This window comes from Fusarium musae, chromosome 1 (genome assembly GCF_019915245.1).
Source record: "Fusarium musae strain F31 chromosome 1, whole genome shotgun sequence".
NCBI classification, from domain to species: Eukaryota; Fungi; Ascomycota; class Sordariomycetes; order Hypocreales; family Nectriaceae; genus Fusarium; species Fusarium musae.
The window spans coordinates 6,215,956-6,229,974 of record NC_058387.1 but is presented as its reverse complement, the minus strand read 5'-3'; the positions used below and the strand labels follow the sequence as shown (position 1 = coordinate 6,229,974).

The window sequence follows — 14,019 nt, the reverse complement described above, 5'->3', positions numbered from 1 at the left end:
GGCTGATGGTTCCTCGCACTCACTTGGATGCCAAGAAGGGACATCGCCAAGAGGTCAGATATCGGCACGTTGCCAAGACGGGCACTTGTGAATAAGAGATTCATTATGGGACTGAGAGGGATCAAATAGTAGTACTGTCAATAGCAATTTAGTGAGGCTATCGACTTGAAGTTGCACCGACCGACAATTGACTGGAGCGAGCCATGCCTACAAACACGAGACGGCACTAACAACCAAGCGCAAACTCTCGGTCTCCCTCCGACCCTGGGAAAGGCTGCATCCAACAAAACGGGTCCCAAGCATCTCCTCAACAAGGCCCATCCCTTCCAGTCCCCAAAAGGTGATGCTAATCAACAAGCCACAAAACCCATGACCCAGGTTTCTTTCTCCTAACACTAAGCCAATAGCCGTTGTCGGAAACGAACGATATCCGGCGATGATGGATCTAGAATGCAGCCATGACTTTTTTCGAGGGATCTTTTGCTCAGGATTGCCGTTCCTGGAACAAGAGGCATTTTATCCATCTTGGGTTGCGATGCTACTTAAGAATGAGCTACCGGGCACCTTATTTCTTGGGCTCGCTCAGGTTTTCATCATTTAATTGTTCCATCTCTTAGCCTTGGGCACCAGCCAATATGTGGTCTCCCACTATAATGCGGGCATTAACAATCGTGCTGTCAGCACTTTCTTTCATCCCTAGCGCATCAGCCACAGTCCCTCTTGAAGGCTATGGGAGGGATGATTACCCGGTGTCATGCGCCCAGGCATGTTCATACGCAATGCCCTACAATCTCGACTGTCCTGAGTACGCAGGCATGACGGCAGAGGAGAAAGCAGCTGCATACCCATCAGCGGCATGCTTCGCCAACGACACATCCTACTTAACCTCCATGGCCTACTGCATCCACACCTATTGCCCCAAAAACGTCAAGATCTACAGGCTTGAGTATTTCTGGGAGGTCAAGATGATTTACGACTCTGAAGATCTGACGATTCGATGGCCTTATCTTGAAGCCTTGGCTCAGGTCAACACTACGACTGCGCCAAAGCCACTGTCACCAGAAGAGACCGTCTTTAACCGAACCATCTCTATCGATTCCACTACCTATCAGAGCTTTATGAACGGTGTGAAAGGATACAAGGAAGTCGCCAAGAATGAGTCTATGTACTCGTAAGTGACTCGTGCTTGAGATTCCAACAAAACTAATCATTCATAGCATCCTGGCCTTTATGACTTGTGTCATGGTCCCTATCGGCTTCTCCCTCCTTCGTTTCCTCCCCCTCCCAACATCCTTTAGAAGCAAGGTGTATGGCTATCTTATCGACCCTCCAGCTTGGGGCAGGCAGCACAGCGTGGCTACACTTGGCATCGGTATGGTGCCTACCCGAGGTCAAGCTCTCTTCATCCTCTACCTCATCGGCATCAATTGCCTGGCCACGTTTGCGGGATATCCCAACTACGCTCCAAACGGCATCTTTCCAGACCGTCATTACGAGCTGATGCGTCATATCGGAAATCGTGCTGGTTCCGTTGCATTCGCCAATATCCCCGTTGTTATCTTATATGCTGGCCGTAGCAGTGTGCTACTTCGGCTAACCAACTGGTCTTACTCGACCTTCCTTCTCCTTCACAGATGGACCGCCACCATCTGCGTCATCCAAGTCGCCCTCCATTCGCTCCTTTGGCTTCGAATTATGATTGAGGGAGACTCTTATCCTCTCGTTCTGACATACCCCTACTGGTATGTCGGTGTTGTTGGAACTGTTGCCTTTTCCGCCTTGATTCCATTCTCGATGCTCCCAATCCGAAAGATCATGTATGAAGTCTTCCTCATTACGCATATTGTCTTAACAATCGGCGCTTTGGTCGGTTCTTGGTATCACATTGTTTTCCTGTACGAAGATAAAGGTGGCTTCGAGATCTGGCTCATAATCGCCTTTTGCTTCTGGGGTCTTGAGAGAGTCCTTCGCATTCTACGCATCTCCAGATATGGCATCAAGAAAGCATACGTCACTCGCATTGATGATAAGTATCTGCGAGTTGACATCCCCGATGTCGATGCTCAGGGCCATTGCTTCGCCTACTTCCCCACGCTCTCTTGGCGAGTATGGGAGAATCATCCTTTCTCAATCGTCAATTGCAGCAAAGGTCAGCTTGATGGAGAGTCCGTTATCCCAAGCTCCGCTTCGCACACGCAGTCTGAGAATGAGGGTGCAATCTCGCCTGCTGAAGCATCGGCTTCTAAAGAGATGGGAGGCGCCATGTCAAACATCCGCCAACTCAGAGTTCACAGTAACACTACCAAGCCCGGTATCACGCTGTTTGTCCAGAACTGTCGTGGTATGACAGCCAAGCTTGCAAAGAAAGCCGACACTGGCATCGCGATCCCCGTCCTCATCGAGTCTTCTTATGGCCACGAAGACACAACTCGATTCGATCCCAGCATCGAATACCCGAATACCCTTGTCATCTCCGGCGGTGTCGGCATTGCTGGCGTCCTGTCATGTCTCCAAGCCTCCCTGTCGATGTACGCTAAGCCTCTGGGAACCACTAAGCTGTACTGGGGAATTAAAAGTAAGGGCCTTGTCGATGTTGTAAAGAGTATGATTGTAGGTGGAGATGCCGGTGAAGGAAAAGAAGGTGGTGAGTCCTCCAACTGGGGCCATATCGAGACCCATGTCTCGGTTGGTGAGCGCATGGACATAAAGAGAGTTTTGACCAAGGAATTGGAGAACGCTATTGGTGGAACTACTGTGGTCGTCTGTGGTCCACATGCAATGTGTGATGAAGCTCGGTATGTCTGCGCTGCAATGGCGAGACATGGCGTCGTTGTTCGTTATGTGGAAGAATCCTTCACTTGGTAGAGGCATCGCAAATTCGGGGGAGGGGAGAAAATCTTTAGAAAAATTGGTACATATTTTATGATACACTTTTGGTCCTATGCATTCATTTTAATCAAGGTTGTATTCGGCAATGCCGATCAAGGGACCTACTCAGTACACCAATCGGAATTAGCAAGGATCGGGATTACACTCACAGTATATGACTCGACTGCCGACGGCTAAATTATTCGGTCCTATAAATCCTTCAACAGCGTGGGAACATGGTTGCGCTGAAAATCCCAAATCACCTTATCATTGACAATTTGACTTGCCAAAAGCTGCTATTGGTAAATGAAGTTCTGGGACGGCTCAATCATGACTGTTGGGGGTGCCAACATACTAGGGTAATGGTACTTGGTACTTCACACTGAGCCTCATCTTCATTTTAGAGTACTATGGTTCCTCTGAAGGATTCGACTAAAGTCCTAAGAGGGTTTGATTGTGACGTTGCGACGGCTGATGTCGGCGCCATGTCCACGTGGAGATAATCATTTACGGCCTCAGGATGACAGCAGGGATGGTATGAAGTATTCAAGCTGTCAACTTTGTAAATATAAAAAGGGACAAGCAGCTCAATGACTCAGGGATTTTAGGAGTCGCTCTAACACAAAAGTTCTCAGTTTCCAATGCGTTTATCTACTCTTTTTACCGGCTTCATAGCAGGCCTCACGGCAGCTCGTAGTATGCATGAGCGGGCTGCGTCGAGGCTTGTGCTGTCTCATTACATGGTAGGAATATATCAACTCAGCTTAGACCAATTTGCTAATATCCTTCGCAGCTTGGCGATATCACGGAGGAACATGCTCACAAAGATATTGACGATGCTATTGCCATGGGGTATGTACACTGATACTATCTTGACTTGACTGATCACTTTCACTAGTCTTGATGGGTTTGTTCTCAACGTTGGATATCCTAAACTCGACTGGGTACCAGAAACTCTGAGCCATCTGTATGGTTATGCCGACGACCTTATCAGCAAAGGAGGATCGTTCAAGCTGGCTCTTTCTCTTGACCTATATGCGACAGGCGCATGGTGCTACGACAAGAAGCTCGGAAATGACTGCGGAGGTGTAAGTACGACCTTTACGTATTTGCCTCGCTTCAATGTTAAGCTAACTTGATGGTGTAGCCAAAGGAGTACGAGACAGTGCTGAAGGGCTTTCTTGGCCGTGACTCCTATCTCCGATATGGACCTAATAACTTTCCCTTCATCACCAGTGAGCCTGACTTCATATACAAAGTTTTATCGCTGACATGATATAGGCTTCAGTACAGGCAACCAGACCGATAAAGACTTCATTGAATGGAAGAAATCGTTTGCCAACGAAATGTTCTTCGTCCCTGGCATTGATGACACTCCTGGGTTCTGGGAGAGTCATCCTGCCTGGTGGCAATACTGGGGGGACATCATCGACGGAGCCAGTGTCTGGGAGTCAGCCTGGCCCCAGGTCCACGGCACCAATGAAGGTGATATATCCAAGGATATCAAGGTCATGGGCCCTCTGCAGAAGAAGAGTAAAGTCTTCATGATGCGTATGTTACATTTCTTCTGTCAGTCACTGCCTAGACTAATAAACCCCTTCAGCTATCAGCATGCTTCAGTACAAGAATGCGGTAAGTCATTTATTGATACGGTATTGGAAGCGCGATAATAATACCATTTCTAGTACGGAGCCAATTTGTATCGACGCGGTGAGATGAACGTTGTGAAGAGAATGGAGAACATCCTCAGCATGGGATCTCAACCCGATATCATCCAGCTATTGACTTGGGTCAGTACCTCACATCGCAGCAAGGCTTCAGATCACTGACAATGCGTAGAATGATGGACCCGAGAGTCATCACTTCGGTAACCTCTGGCCCGAACAGAACACCGATGCCCAACCCAACCAATATGCCAGTCCCGACGGCTCCGATCATACCGCCCTTCAATCTCTATACTCGGCTTTCATCCACGCTTGGAAGAACGGCGGTTCGATGGTCCCAGCATTCTCTAAGCGAGATGAAGCTATACCTCAGGGTGCTTTATGGCATAAGAGCATCTTCCAGACCACTACTTGCCCTGGAGGTGACTCTAGCGTCAAGTACTTTCAAGAACCAAATGGCACCGATGCTGGCCAAGACGCTCTTCACTGGGCCTTGGTAGTCCCTGCTCAGGCAGCTGGCTTTACTGTCAATGTCATGAGCAATGGTAAGAGTATCAGCTCCAAGGTTCTCCAGACCGGCCTCAACTACGATACTGTCGAGGACGGAATTGAAGAAGGTACTCAGCGACTGGTGATCAAGAACGGCGACACCATCGTTGGTGGGACGGATCGAGGTCGATGCCTTGCTCGAGAATGCCACGATGGCATCTACAACTTCAACCCTGTCATCATGCCAGTTAAGGCGGTCTTTGACAATTCAGACTGTTGGCAAGTTGAGGGTGAGCCCATCTTAGATTGGACAGGTGAAAAGGTAATGGGCACTACACTTGGCCCACGAGACGCTGATCCTAGCCATAACCATGACTCTGCTCACAATTCCATCCCGTTTGACACATTCAAAGGTTGTAGTAAGAGTCAGAAGGAAGATATCGTGCAAGCTTGGAGAGATATTGTTGTTATTTTGGCCAGGATCCCAGCATTCAAGCCAGGTGGTTTACTCGAGCAGAGGAACTTCGGAGCTGATATTGCCGAGAGAACTAGCGATGTCAACTTTATCAACGGTCAGTGTCCCCTTCATATGTTACCATATCATAGGCTGACACGGAATATCTAGGTGTCTTTGCAAACCTCCGAAAGCTGACCACGACCGCCAGAGTTGGGCGAACAATCCGAGCATCCTGCGAAGATATTAGTCAACGTGGCTTTGCTGTCCAAAGTCGCTGCAGTAGCATTAAAGGTGCTGCTGGCACTATCGGTGGCTATGCTTTCGACGACGCGGACGGTTCTCCTGGTGGCACTATTGTATTTTGCGGCGGATTCTTCGCCCCAGGACAAGAGCACCTAGCAGCTGTCCAGAGAGAACTCGACGCTGATAGAACAAAGCAGAAGGATTCAATTTTCATGACTGGTAAATTCCGTCTGATGATTCATGAGCTGGTTCATCTTCCGTCTGTCTCTAATAATGTCATTGGTTCAGGCAAAGGTGACATTCCTTCGACACAGGAGAAGTGGCGCTACTAACAATGAGTGCAGAAAGCGATGTTGTTATCAAGGATCAGTATATCGGCGCCGATCAACAAACAAACTCCAACAGGGTGTACATGCCAGAAATGGTTGAAAAGCTGGCGAGGATGAGGACTCGGCGATATCTGACGCCGTTCAATGGTAAGAGGTGCTCCAGCCCTTTGTAAAAAGGTGGTCTCTAACCATATCTGAAAGCTGATACTTACGCCTGGTACACGGTTGAGAGTTTCTTCACGGCTATTTATGGACAGCCACCCAATGGAGAGTTAACAGGCCGCGACGACGAAGATCCCACCACAACTAGCTCTGCTGCTCCCGAACCCCAGCCTACCGAGCAGCCTACCACGTACGACTGCAAGGGCAGCGGAATATGTAGTCTCAGTACCTTCCAAGTCAAGTACTGTGACCATGCCATCAACTCTCTGATCCGCAACGACGACAAGAACTACGGCGATGGTAAGGCTCTCAGTGGCAACTGCTGGGGTGATTCAACTGGTAACGGATGCGGCGTCTTTGTTACGGGCAAGGGATGTGTTATGAGCGGTAATGAGATGTGGTGGAAGTATCAGGACTTGAGGGATGACAACAAGGGAGGATGTAGCAAGTGTGGAAGTGTGCATTATGGTGATGGTTGTCGGTTTACTGTCAATTATCAGACCAACTGTGATAACAGATAATTGACTATTCGTTAGTTCTGTAGCCAATTGGAGATTATCTATCCATTCTCTGTCTCAGGCATCAATAACGTAATAATGAAGCCATTTGCCAGGATCATTATTCCCAGATGAATAAAGCCTGCAGAAATTTCTAAAATATTTCTCTTATTATTATTTCATAGATAAGCTAGATAATCCAAAAGCCTTGCAGCTAGGCACTAACACTAGTGCTCATCACGCAAGTCATTACGACAATGCCGCACCTTATGGCGCCATTGCTAATCTGCGGGTAATTATATCTAAAGTCTCAGCACATATCTAGGATAGCCCCCACTGACCATGCCGCCACTTCTTCTAAAATGCTACCAGTTAGGTTTATCGGAGCACGCAATAGCTACTTCTCGGATAACACGGCACATTTCTCTTTTACTGTTTCTAGCTCAGCTACAGGAACCAGGAATCACGACAGAAACAACAATATATAAGATGAGGCTTTCCACAGTACCTCACTTCTCAAATCAGAGGTCCAGAGTCCGATCACAGAGTCCTCAAAAATGTCTATCAAAGACCAGCTCGCCGAGTCTTATCCTATTGGAGAACCCGTGACACAACCTACCAAGCGTCGAAAATGGTATTCCCTCTTTGGCAACGATGTCAGCCACGTACCAGTCGACGAAGGGTACTCGACAGGCTCAGACACCGCTTCCCTACACACTGACAGTATGAGCAATCATCATAATGTCTTTGCTCCTCCTGAAGCTGTGGATATCTACAAGATCGTGGATGGTTTCGAAGGTGCCCACCGTTTCAAGCCTTCTGCGACTTGGGAATCCCAGGAAGAGGAGAAGCTGGTAAGACGGGTATGTAGCTTATGCGACAAGTTTCCATTGAATAGCGATAATAATGCCAACAGTAGCTTGATTGGTTTATCGCACTTCCGGCCTGTATCATGTTCTTTGCTCTCCAGCTGGACCGTGGCAACATTGTCCAGGCTCTTTCAGACGGCATGCTAAGTGAGCTCACGGTCGAGAGTCGATTCTATGTGCTACTGGCGCTAACTCTTCCAGATGATCTCGGTCTCACAACAAATGACTACAACAATGGAATGACGATATTTTACTGTTCGTTCTTATTCGCAGAGCTCCCGTCACAAGTCATTGGCAAAAAACTTGGACCAGACGTCTGGGTCCCTATCCAGATGGTGCTATGGAGTGTCGTAGCAATGTCACAAGCCGCGCTTCAGGGAAGGACTAGCTTCTTTATCTGCCGCTGGTTACTTGGGATGCTTGAAGGAGGTAATTATAAATCAACACAGGATGTTGCTCTTGCCCTGCTGACTGGCATACCTCTAGGCTTCATCCCTGACACTATTCTTTATCTTTCATATTTTTACAAAAATGTCGAGCTTCCCAAACGCCTCAGTTGGTTCTGGACATCATATCAAGGCACGCAGATTATTGGTGCCTTTTTGGCATACGGTATTCTCCACCTCCGGGGCCATAGTGGGCTCCACGAAGGATGGAGATATCTGTTCGTGATTGAGGGCTCATTTACTGCGCTGATCGGCATATTGACCTTCTTCTACTTACCGCCATCCCCTACGCAGACTTCTAGAACAGGCTGGAAAGGATTACTTCGTCCCAGGTCTGGGTGGTTCTCTGAACGCGAAGAGATCATCATGGTCACACGAGTTCTTCGGGATGATCCTGGCAAGGCTACCATGCACAATCGTCAGGGCTTAACGAGCAGCCTGATCTGGGAAGCTCTCACTGACTACCATATGTGGCCTATCTATCTCATCGGCCTTTCCTGGGGTATTCCTAATGCACCTCCCCAAGCATACATCACACTCACGTGCAAGGCTCTTGGTTTCGATACTTTCCATACCAACCTTCTTACAATCCCGGCATACACCCTGTTCATTGTACAGCTACTGTTCTGGACTTGGGTATCAGAAAGGATTAACCAGCGTGTTCTTCTCGGTGTTATCGGCCAACTATGGTCCTTACCACTTCTCGTTTCCCTCGTCGTTTTGCCTCCTATCTTTCCAGGATGGAAATGGGCAAAATGGACTCTGTCTACACTCCTTGTTGGCGCTCCCTACCCTCATGCGATTCTTGTGGCCTTGACGTCTCGCAATGCCGGGTCTGTTCGCACTCGTACCGTTGGCTCTTCGCTCTATAACATGAGCGTCCAAATGTCAAGCATTATATCTTCACAGATCTACCGCAAGAGCGACGCCCCATACTATTATACTGGAAACAAAGCGCTGCTTGGAGTCTTGGGATATAACATCCTGATCTATATCTTTATCAAGTTCTACTATGTCAGGGAAAACAATAAAAGAAATAAGATCTGGGAAGGCATGAGCAGAGAGGAGAGAATTAGTTATCTCAAGACAACAACTGATCAAGGAAACAAAAGGCTTGATTTCAGGTTTGCTTCATGATTGTTGCTTAAGGCGATGGGTTATGGGTAAAGAAATAGTTTAGTGAAGGAACTAGGAACTTAATCTGATGCAGATGGTTTGTAAACTACAAGCGAGTTTATCTAGAGATCGACAACGGTGGGATTAATCCAGCCGAAGCCAGTGGGAGGTTGGAGCCCGTGCTGGTTGCAGTTGTTGCCATGGGCTTTACGGGTTTATTGTTAGGCCCACCAGTGTCATGTACAGGGACTCAGCTCTCGATGAAAGGCATCCTGAATCAGTTAATTTGGACTTATACTATGGAAATAAATGAATTCTGGTCGCGCTTTTGTGATACTTTTCACCCTTGCACTTGCAAATTATATCAAAGCCTCATTGATTATATGAAGCTCTCTATTTAGTTAACTGGACCCTGACTGAAATATTCTATTTATAGGAGATCCTTCTTGGGTCAGATTAGATATATATCTGCTACTTTGGGCTGTGCTATGATTGGTTCTGGACTGAGATTTATTGGCAAGTGTAAGAGACAATTAACAAGTACTATAACCTGTCCTTCTTCCCACCACACTCCACAGTGTTGTATGAACTCATAGTGATCTACTCAGAGCTATGTTGCCTTGTCGTACCCTATCAGACCTAAGCGCCGTTGCCATTGTAGGCAATCAGGTTAGGGCTGCCAGAGAGGGTACCAGTAATCTTTCCGGAGGTTCCAAGGGCCTTAATTCGGCTTGCTACAGAAGCTGGTGTAGTAAGACCCTCGAGAACCTTAAGATAGAGGGCAAGACCAGCAACGTGAGGAGAAGCCATCGATGTACCACTGATAGAGTTGGTGGCGCTATTTGAGCCAATCCATGCAGACAAAATGCTTTGACCGGGAGCAAAGATATCAACACCAGCGCCTTTCAATAGTCAGTCAATCATTTCTGGGACTCAAAAGGAGATATATAATCGTACCGTAGTTTGTAAATGAAGTAGGCTTCCAGGCAGAGGTGAGAGCAGCAACAGTGATGGCGTTGGCAGCATTGGCAGGGGATTGACTCGATACAGGTAGTGGGTTTCCATTCTCATCACCGTTTCCAGCAGCGACAACAGAGAGCACACCTGAGTTGTACGCAGCGTCAATAGCAGTTACCCAAGCCTGGGATGCGTCACCACCTAGACTAGCTGTCAGTGAGAGGACTTTGTAAAACGGGGAGATGTGTCGTACCAAGAGAAAGGTTAATAACGGCCTTGCCGGCGCGACCCTTGGAGGTGATATCGTTGACAGCCCAGTTGAAACCGGCGAGAACACCGGAATCAGTTCCCTCTGCTCCCTGGAAGACCTTGACAGAAACAATGTTTGCCTGTTGACGTTAGCATCGGCCTGTTGTATACAGCTCACATACTGACCTTCTTCGCAACACCGTATGTTGAGCCTGCAATAGTGCCAGCAACATGGGTACCGTGTCCAAGAGTATCAGTGTTAGCTCCTGAAAAGATGCTATATCCGGCGACAGCACGGCCACCGAATTGGGAGTGAGAGATCAAAACACCGCTGTCAACGACATAGGCATAAGAGCCCTCGCCAGCTGACGTATCATAAATATAGCTCGTGGAACCGGAGGTACGGTGAGAAATCGTTCCGAGACCCCAAGGAGCTCCTGACTGGGTGGTCAGGGCCCTATCAGACAGTTCGCTGGATTGCTCGAAGCTCAGCTTGACAACCTTGTCAGGCTCGACGAAAGCAACCTTGTCTCTTGTAAGCAGGAGTCTCAGGTATGATTGTTGAAGCTTACCTCGGGGCTGGCCTCGATTTCCTTAATAGTGTCCTCATCGAACTGCCCAGCGTAGGCATTCCAGTTCTTGATGTTAAAGGTATGTTCGATACCAGCAGTGTCACGCTTAGACAGGCTGCGACGATGAACATCACCAACCCACTGAAGGTGAGACTCGACCTTGGCAGAGGAGGCAGAGGGCTTAAGGGTGACAATGTATTTCCCAGGAATCACATCTGAACCCTTGCTGGGGGCAGTGGGGGCAGCAAGAGCAGCAGGCAGGAAAGCTCCCAGGTAGAGAGCGAGACGAACGAGGCTGGCCATTGTTGACAAGGTGACAGACAGTTGGAGAAGGTGTGATGGAGTTGATATCGAGAGAGGGTATTCCAGGGCCCGTGGCTTCGATTTATAGTCATATGAGGACTATCATACAACGGTTTCTGTTTGCCGTTAACATTTCTTGGCAGTCTGAGTTATTGGCGGGATATATTGCGCAATAGGTTCGGGACTGGGTCTTGGCTATTAGACTTGGCACAGCTTCCTAAACGGTCTATTGGCCGATGCACCCCAGAACGGAAGGTCGCATTTTTAAGAGATCAACAGAGGAACTATTGTTAAAAGACCACGGAGAACAGACATGGCGTCAAGCATCACATCACTTTTCGCAATCATAGTCTCGGAGCGCGTTCGACTTGACCTGATGGACAAGTAACTATTCGGCCATGTAGCCGCCGAGATGCTCAGAAATGATCAAGGTGGTGGGGTTTACATGTCGGACTATAACTAAAGTTGACATCAGTACTACAGGGGTATAAAATAACAAGTAAGCTTATCAGTAAACAAGTAGGTAAGCTTATCATAATTAAGTCCGCCCCATCAACTATTCCATTCATTTTGTGGGATTGATTCGTTGATGCTTTAATATATCTATAACGGACCTAAGCGGATAGCTTGAGCCTCGGATTAAACCTCGATTATCTTTCACATGCCTCAACTGATGCGCCTCTTTTGTATCTCGACTTCACACTCAACAGCCTTGTTGAAGAAGCCTTCTCTGATCACTGTAGGCTCTGGGTTGATTCTCTTGACATGAAATAGCTTAAAGACAACCACCACTGCCTTCAAGATCTCCATCCATGCAAAGCTTGCAGCCATTAGTATGCAAAATGTTACCGAGGATGATGAGTGACTAACTTTCTTCCGATGCATGATCTTGGTCCCGTTGAAAATGGGTAAAAGTATTCCATAAGCTCATCCGCCCCTGGTTCAAGCCATCGTTCTGGTTTGAAGGTCTCAGGTGATTCGAAGATCCGCGGATCCATCATGATGCCCAAGGTTGGGACACTAACTAAAGTCTAGTCTTGTGATCAACGAAGTCCATCGTCTGTTCGCCTTGATTGACTCACCTCTGCTGGTATGAACTGTCCAGCTATGGTCTTTCCACCTTGTGGCGTCACTCGTTCTAATCCAGTAGCACTGGTTGGTCGAAGGCGCATGACTTCCCTCAAAGTTGCAAGCAATAAAGACAGGTTGTTCAACTTCTTCTCACTTGGCACCCAGTCATCGGAAGGCTCGCCTGGGAATATCATGTCGATCTCTTGTTGGATCCGTCGTTGCAAGTCCTCATCACGAGCCAGAAAGTCAATAAAGTTGGTCATGGTGCTACTCGTTGTATCGCTTCCGCCAACGATAAAGCTGATCGACTCGGCAATGATTTCTTCTTCTGGGATTGGTTGCTTTGAATCCGGATCTTTCGCATTGAAGAGGAAGCTTAGTAAGTCTTTTCGGCTATTATCATCTGAGGATTTTCGCTTCTCGAATGCTTCCTTTCCAATCTTTGCAAGGCCTGCTGATGCCCGGAATCCATTTTTCCAGAATGAATCAAAGGGATTGTACCTCATCACAAATCTCAGGAAAGGCGAAAGGGATCCAAGGGCGTTCATAAATTCGCCGCGGGTGTCGATGATCTTGATGAGGCCATATTCGTCTTCACCTTTCTCAATGAAGCCAAAGTGCTCACCAAAGGCGAAGCTAGCAATAACATCAAAGGCCAGATAATTTGCTGTTTGTGGCATACGGCGTTAGTAAACAGTGTATCTCGGTGCCGCTGTGCCAAACTCACTCCAGACAGAAAAGTCGACACGTGGGCTTGCTCCGTTGGAAATTTTAAGTAGTTGGCGCTTCCATGCAGCAATCTCAGTATCCATATGGGGCTCAAAGCCCGACAGGGCACGAGCGGAAAATGCGGGATTGATATACCTCCTCTTTCGTGTGTGCTCTGAGACATTTCTGGTATTGAAGACTACTGGTGTCACCTGGTGGAACGCATAGTAGAAGGGACCCTTGACAAATCCGGTCTTATGGCCATAAATCTGTTGAATCGCATCGGGGGTATTGATTGATACATGATTGGGCGCAATTCGAACAAAGTCGCCGTGCTTCCGGTGCAGCTTCAGTACTTCCTCGGATCGTCGGACTTTTTGGCATTGTGATGCGAGCCAGAAGGTTGATAACTTAGCCGTGGCGGGACCAGGGAGACGGTGAATTGGAGAAAGGAAGTAGCGCACAATCTGGATCAAAACCTAGAAATGCATATGCGTCAGTCAACATTAAACCATCGGGCTGCCAGGTGCACAATCTCGGCATTCAGCGACGATGAGTATCACGACTTACGAGTACCATTATTCCACAAATCAATCCTCGGCCACTCAAGGGCCCATACGCTGATTCTACAATAGACATGACGATTTGGCTCGTTTACAAGTACCGTGAGGCATGATACAATGGGTACGGTCGGGATGCTTCAATTGAGATGGAGATCACAGCGATCCGTTTAAATTGACCTCTTCTCATTGTCGCCGCAGTTAAATACAACAACTGCTGTTTTTGTCGGAATGAGGTGCCGACTTTACCCCGTCGTAGTACTTGGGTTACGACATCTGGTACTGTAATTGGCTAGTTTTTCTAAGTCGGCTGCTTCGGATATGCATTATGATTGAATGAAACTCTTTTCCCGTTTGGCTTTGGAACTGTCTTCTTGTTTGCTTCTTATAGAGTTACCAGATTATATACATAAGTTTTTTCCATAATGGAATTGATAAAGACTGGCTCCTCGCGACCTA

General features: G+C 47.7%; 6 protein-coding genes across 6 annotated transcripts; 4 read left to right on the top strand and 2 right to left on the bottom strand.

Annotated features, from left to right (window-relative positions):
• Nucleotides 1-779: 779 nt before the first annotated feature.
• J7337_001927 (uncharacterized protein) lies at nucleotides 780-2,865 on the top strand (the record flags this gene model as incomplete). Its single annotated transcript, XM_044819660.1, has 2 exons — nucleotides 780-1,171; nucleotides 1,218-2,865. 2 exons carry the CDS (start codon nucleotides 780-782, stop codon nucleotides 2,863-2,865), a joined length of 2,040 nt encoding a protein of 679 aa, XP_044687362.1.
• An 850-nt stretch (nucleotides 2,866-3,715) lies between these two features.
• Nucleotides 3,716-6,053, top strand: J7337_001926 (uncharacterized protein; the record flags this gene model as incomplete). Its single annotated transcript, XM_044819659.1, has 8 exons — nucleotides 3,716-3,720; nucleotides 3,767-3,956; nucleotides 4,016-4,103; nucleotides 4,150-4,419; nucleotides 4,472-4,500; nucleotides 4,554-4,658; nucleotides 4,708-5,593; nucleotides 5,647-6,053. The coding sequence occupies 8 exons, from the start codon at nucleotides 3,716-3,718 to the stop codon at nucleotides 6,051-6,053; spliced, it is 1,980 nt and encodes a 659-aa protein (XP_044687361.1).
• A 2-nt stretch (nucleotides 6,054-6,055) lies between these two features.
• On the top strand, nucleotides 6,056-6,733 carry J7337_001925 (uncharacterized protein; the record flags this gene model as incomplete). The annotated part of the gene is made up of 2 exons (XM_044819658.1): nucleotides 6,056-6,197; nucleotides 6,252-6,733. The coding sequence occupies 2 exons, from the start codon at nucleotides 6,056-6,058 to the stop codon at nucleotides 6,731-6,733; spliced, it is 624 nt and encodes a 207-aa protein (XP_044687360.1).
• Nucleotides 6,734-7,266: 533 nt separating this feature from the next.
• J7337_001924 (uncharacterized protein) lies at nucleotides 7,267-9,161 on the top strand (the record flags this gene model as incomplete). Its single annotated transcript, XM_044819657.1, has 2 exons — nucleotides 7,267-7,563; nucleotides 7,629-9,161. 2 exons carry the CDS (start codon nucleotides 7,267-7,269, stop codon nucleotides 9,159-9,161), a joined length of 1,830 nt encoding a protein of 609 aa, XP_044687359.1.
• A 618-nt stretch (nucleotides 9,162-9,779) lies between these two features.
• On the bottom strand, nucleotides 9,780-11,221 carry PRB1_1 (proteinase B; the record flags this gene model as incomplete). Its single annotated transcript, XM_044819656.1, has 5 exons — nucleotides 9,780-10,042; nucleotides 10,098-10,298; nucleotides 10,351-10,486; nucleotides 10,533-10,871; nucleotides 10,919-11,221. 5 exons carry the CDS (start codon nucleotides 11,219-11,221, stop codon nucleotides 9,780-9,782), a joined length of 1,242 nt encoding a protein of 413 aa, XP_044687358.1.
• Nucleotides 11,222-12,190: 969 nt separating this feature from the next.
• J7337_001922 (uncharacterized protein) lies at nucleotides 12,191-12,972 on the bottom strand (the record flags this gene model as incomplete). The annotated part of the gene is made up of 2 exons (XM_044819655.1): nucleotides 12,191-12,241; nucleotides 12,304-12,972. The coding sequence occupies 2 exons, from the start codon at nucleotides 12,970-12,972 to the stop codon at nucleotides 12,191-12,193; spliced, it is 720 nt and encodes a 239-aa protein (XP_044687357.1).
• Between the last annotated feature and the right edge of the window lie 1,047 nt (nucleotides 12,973-14,019).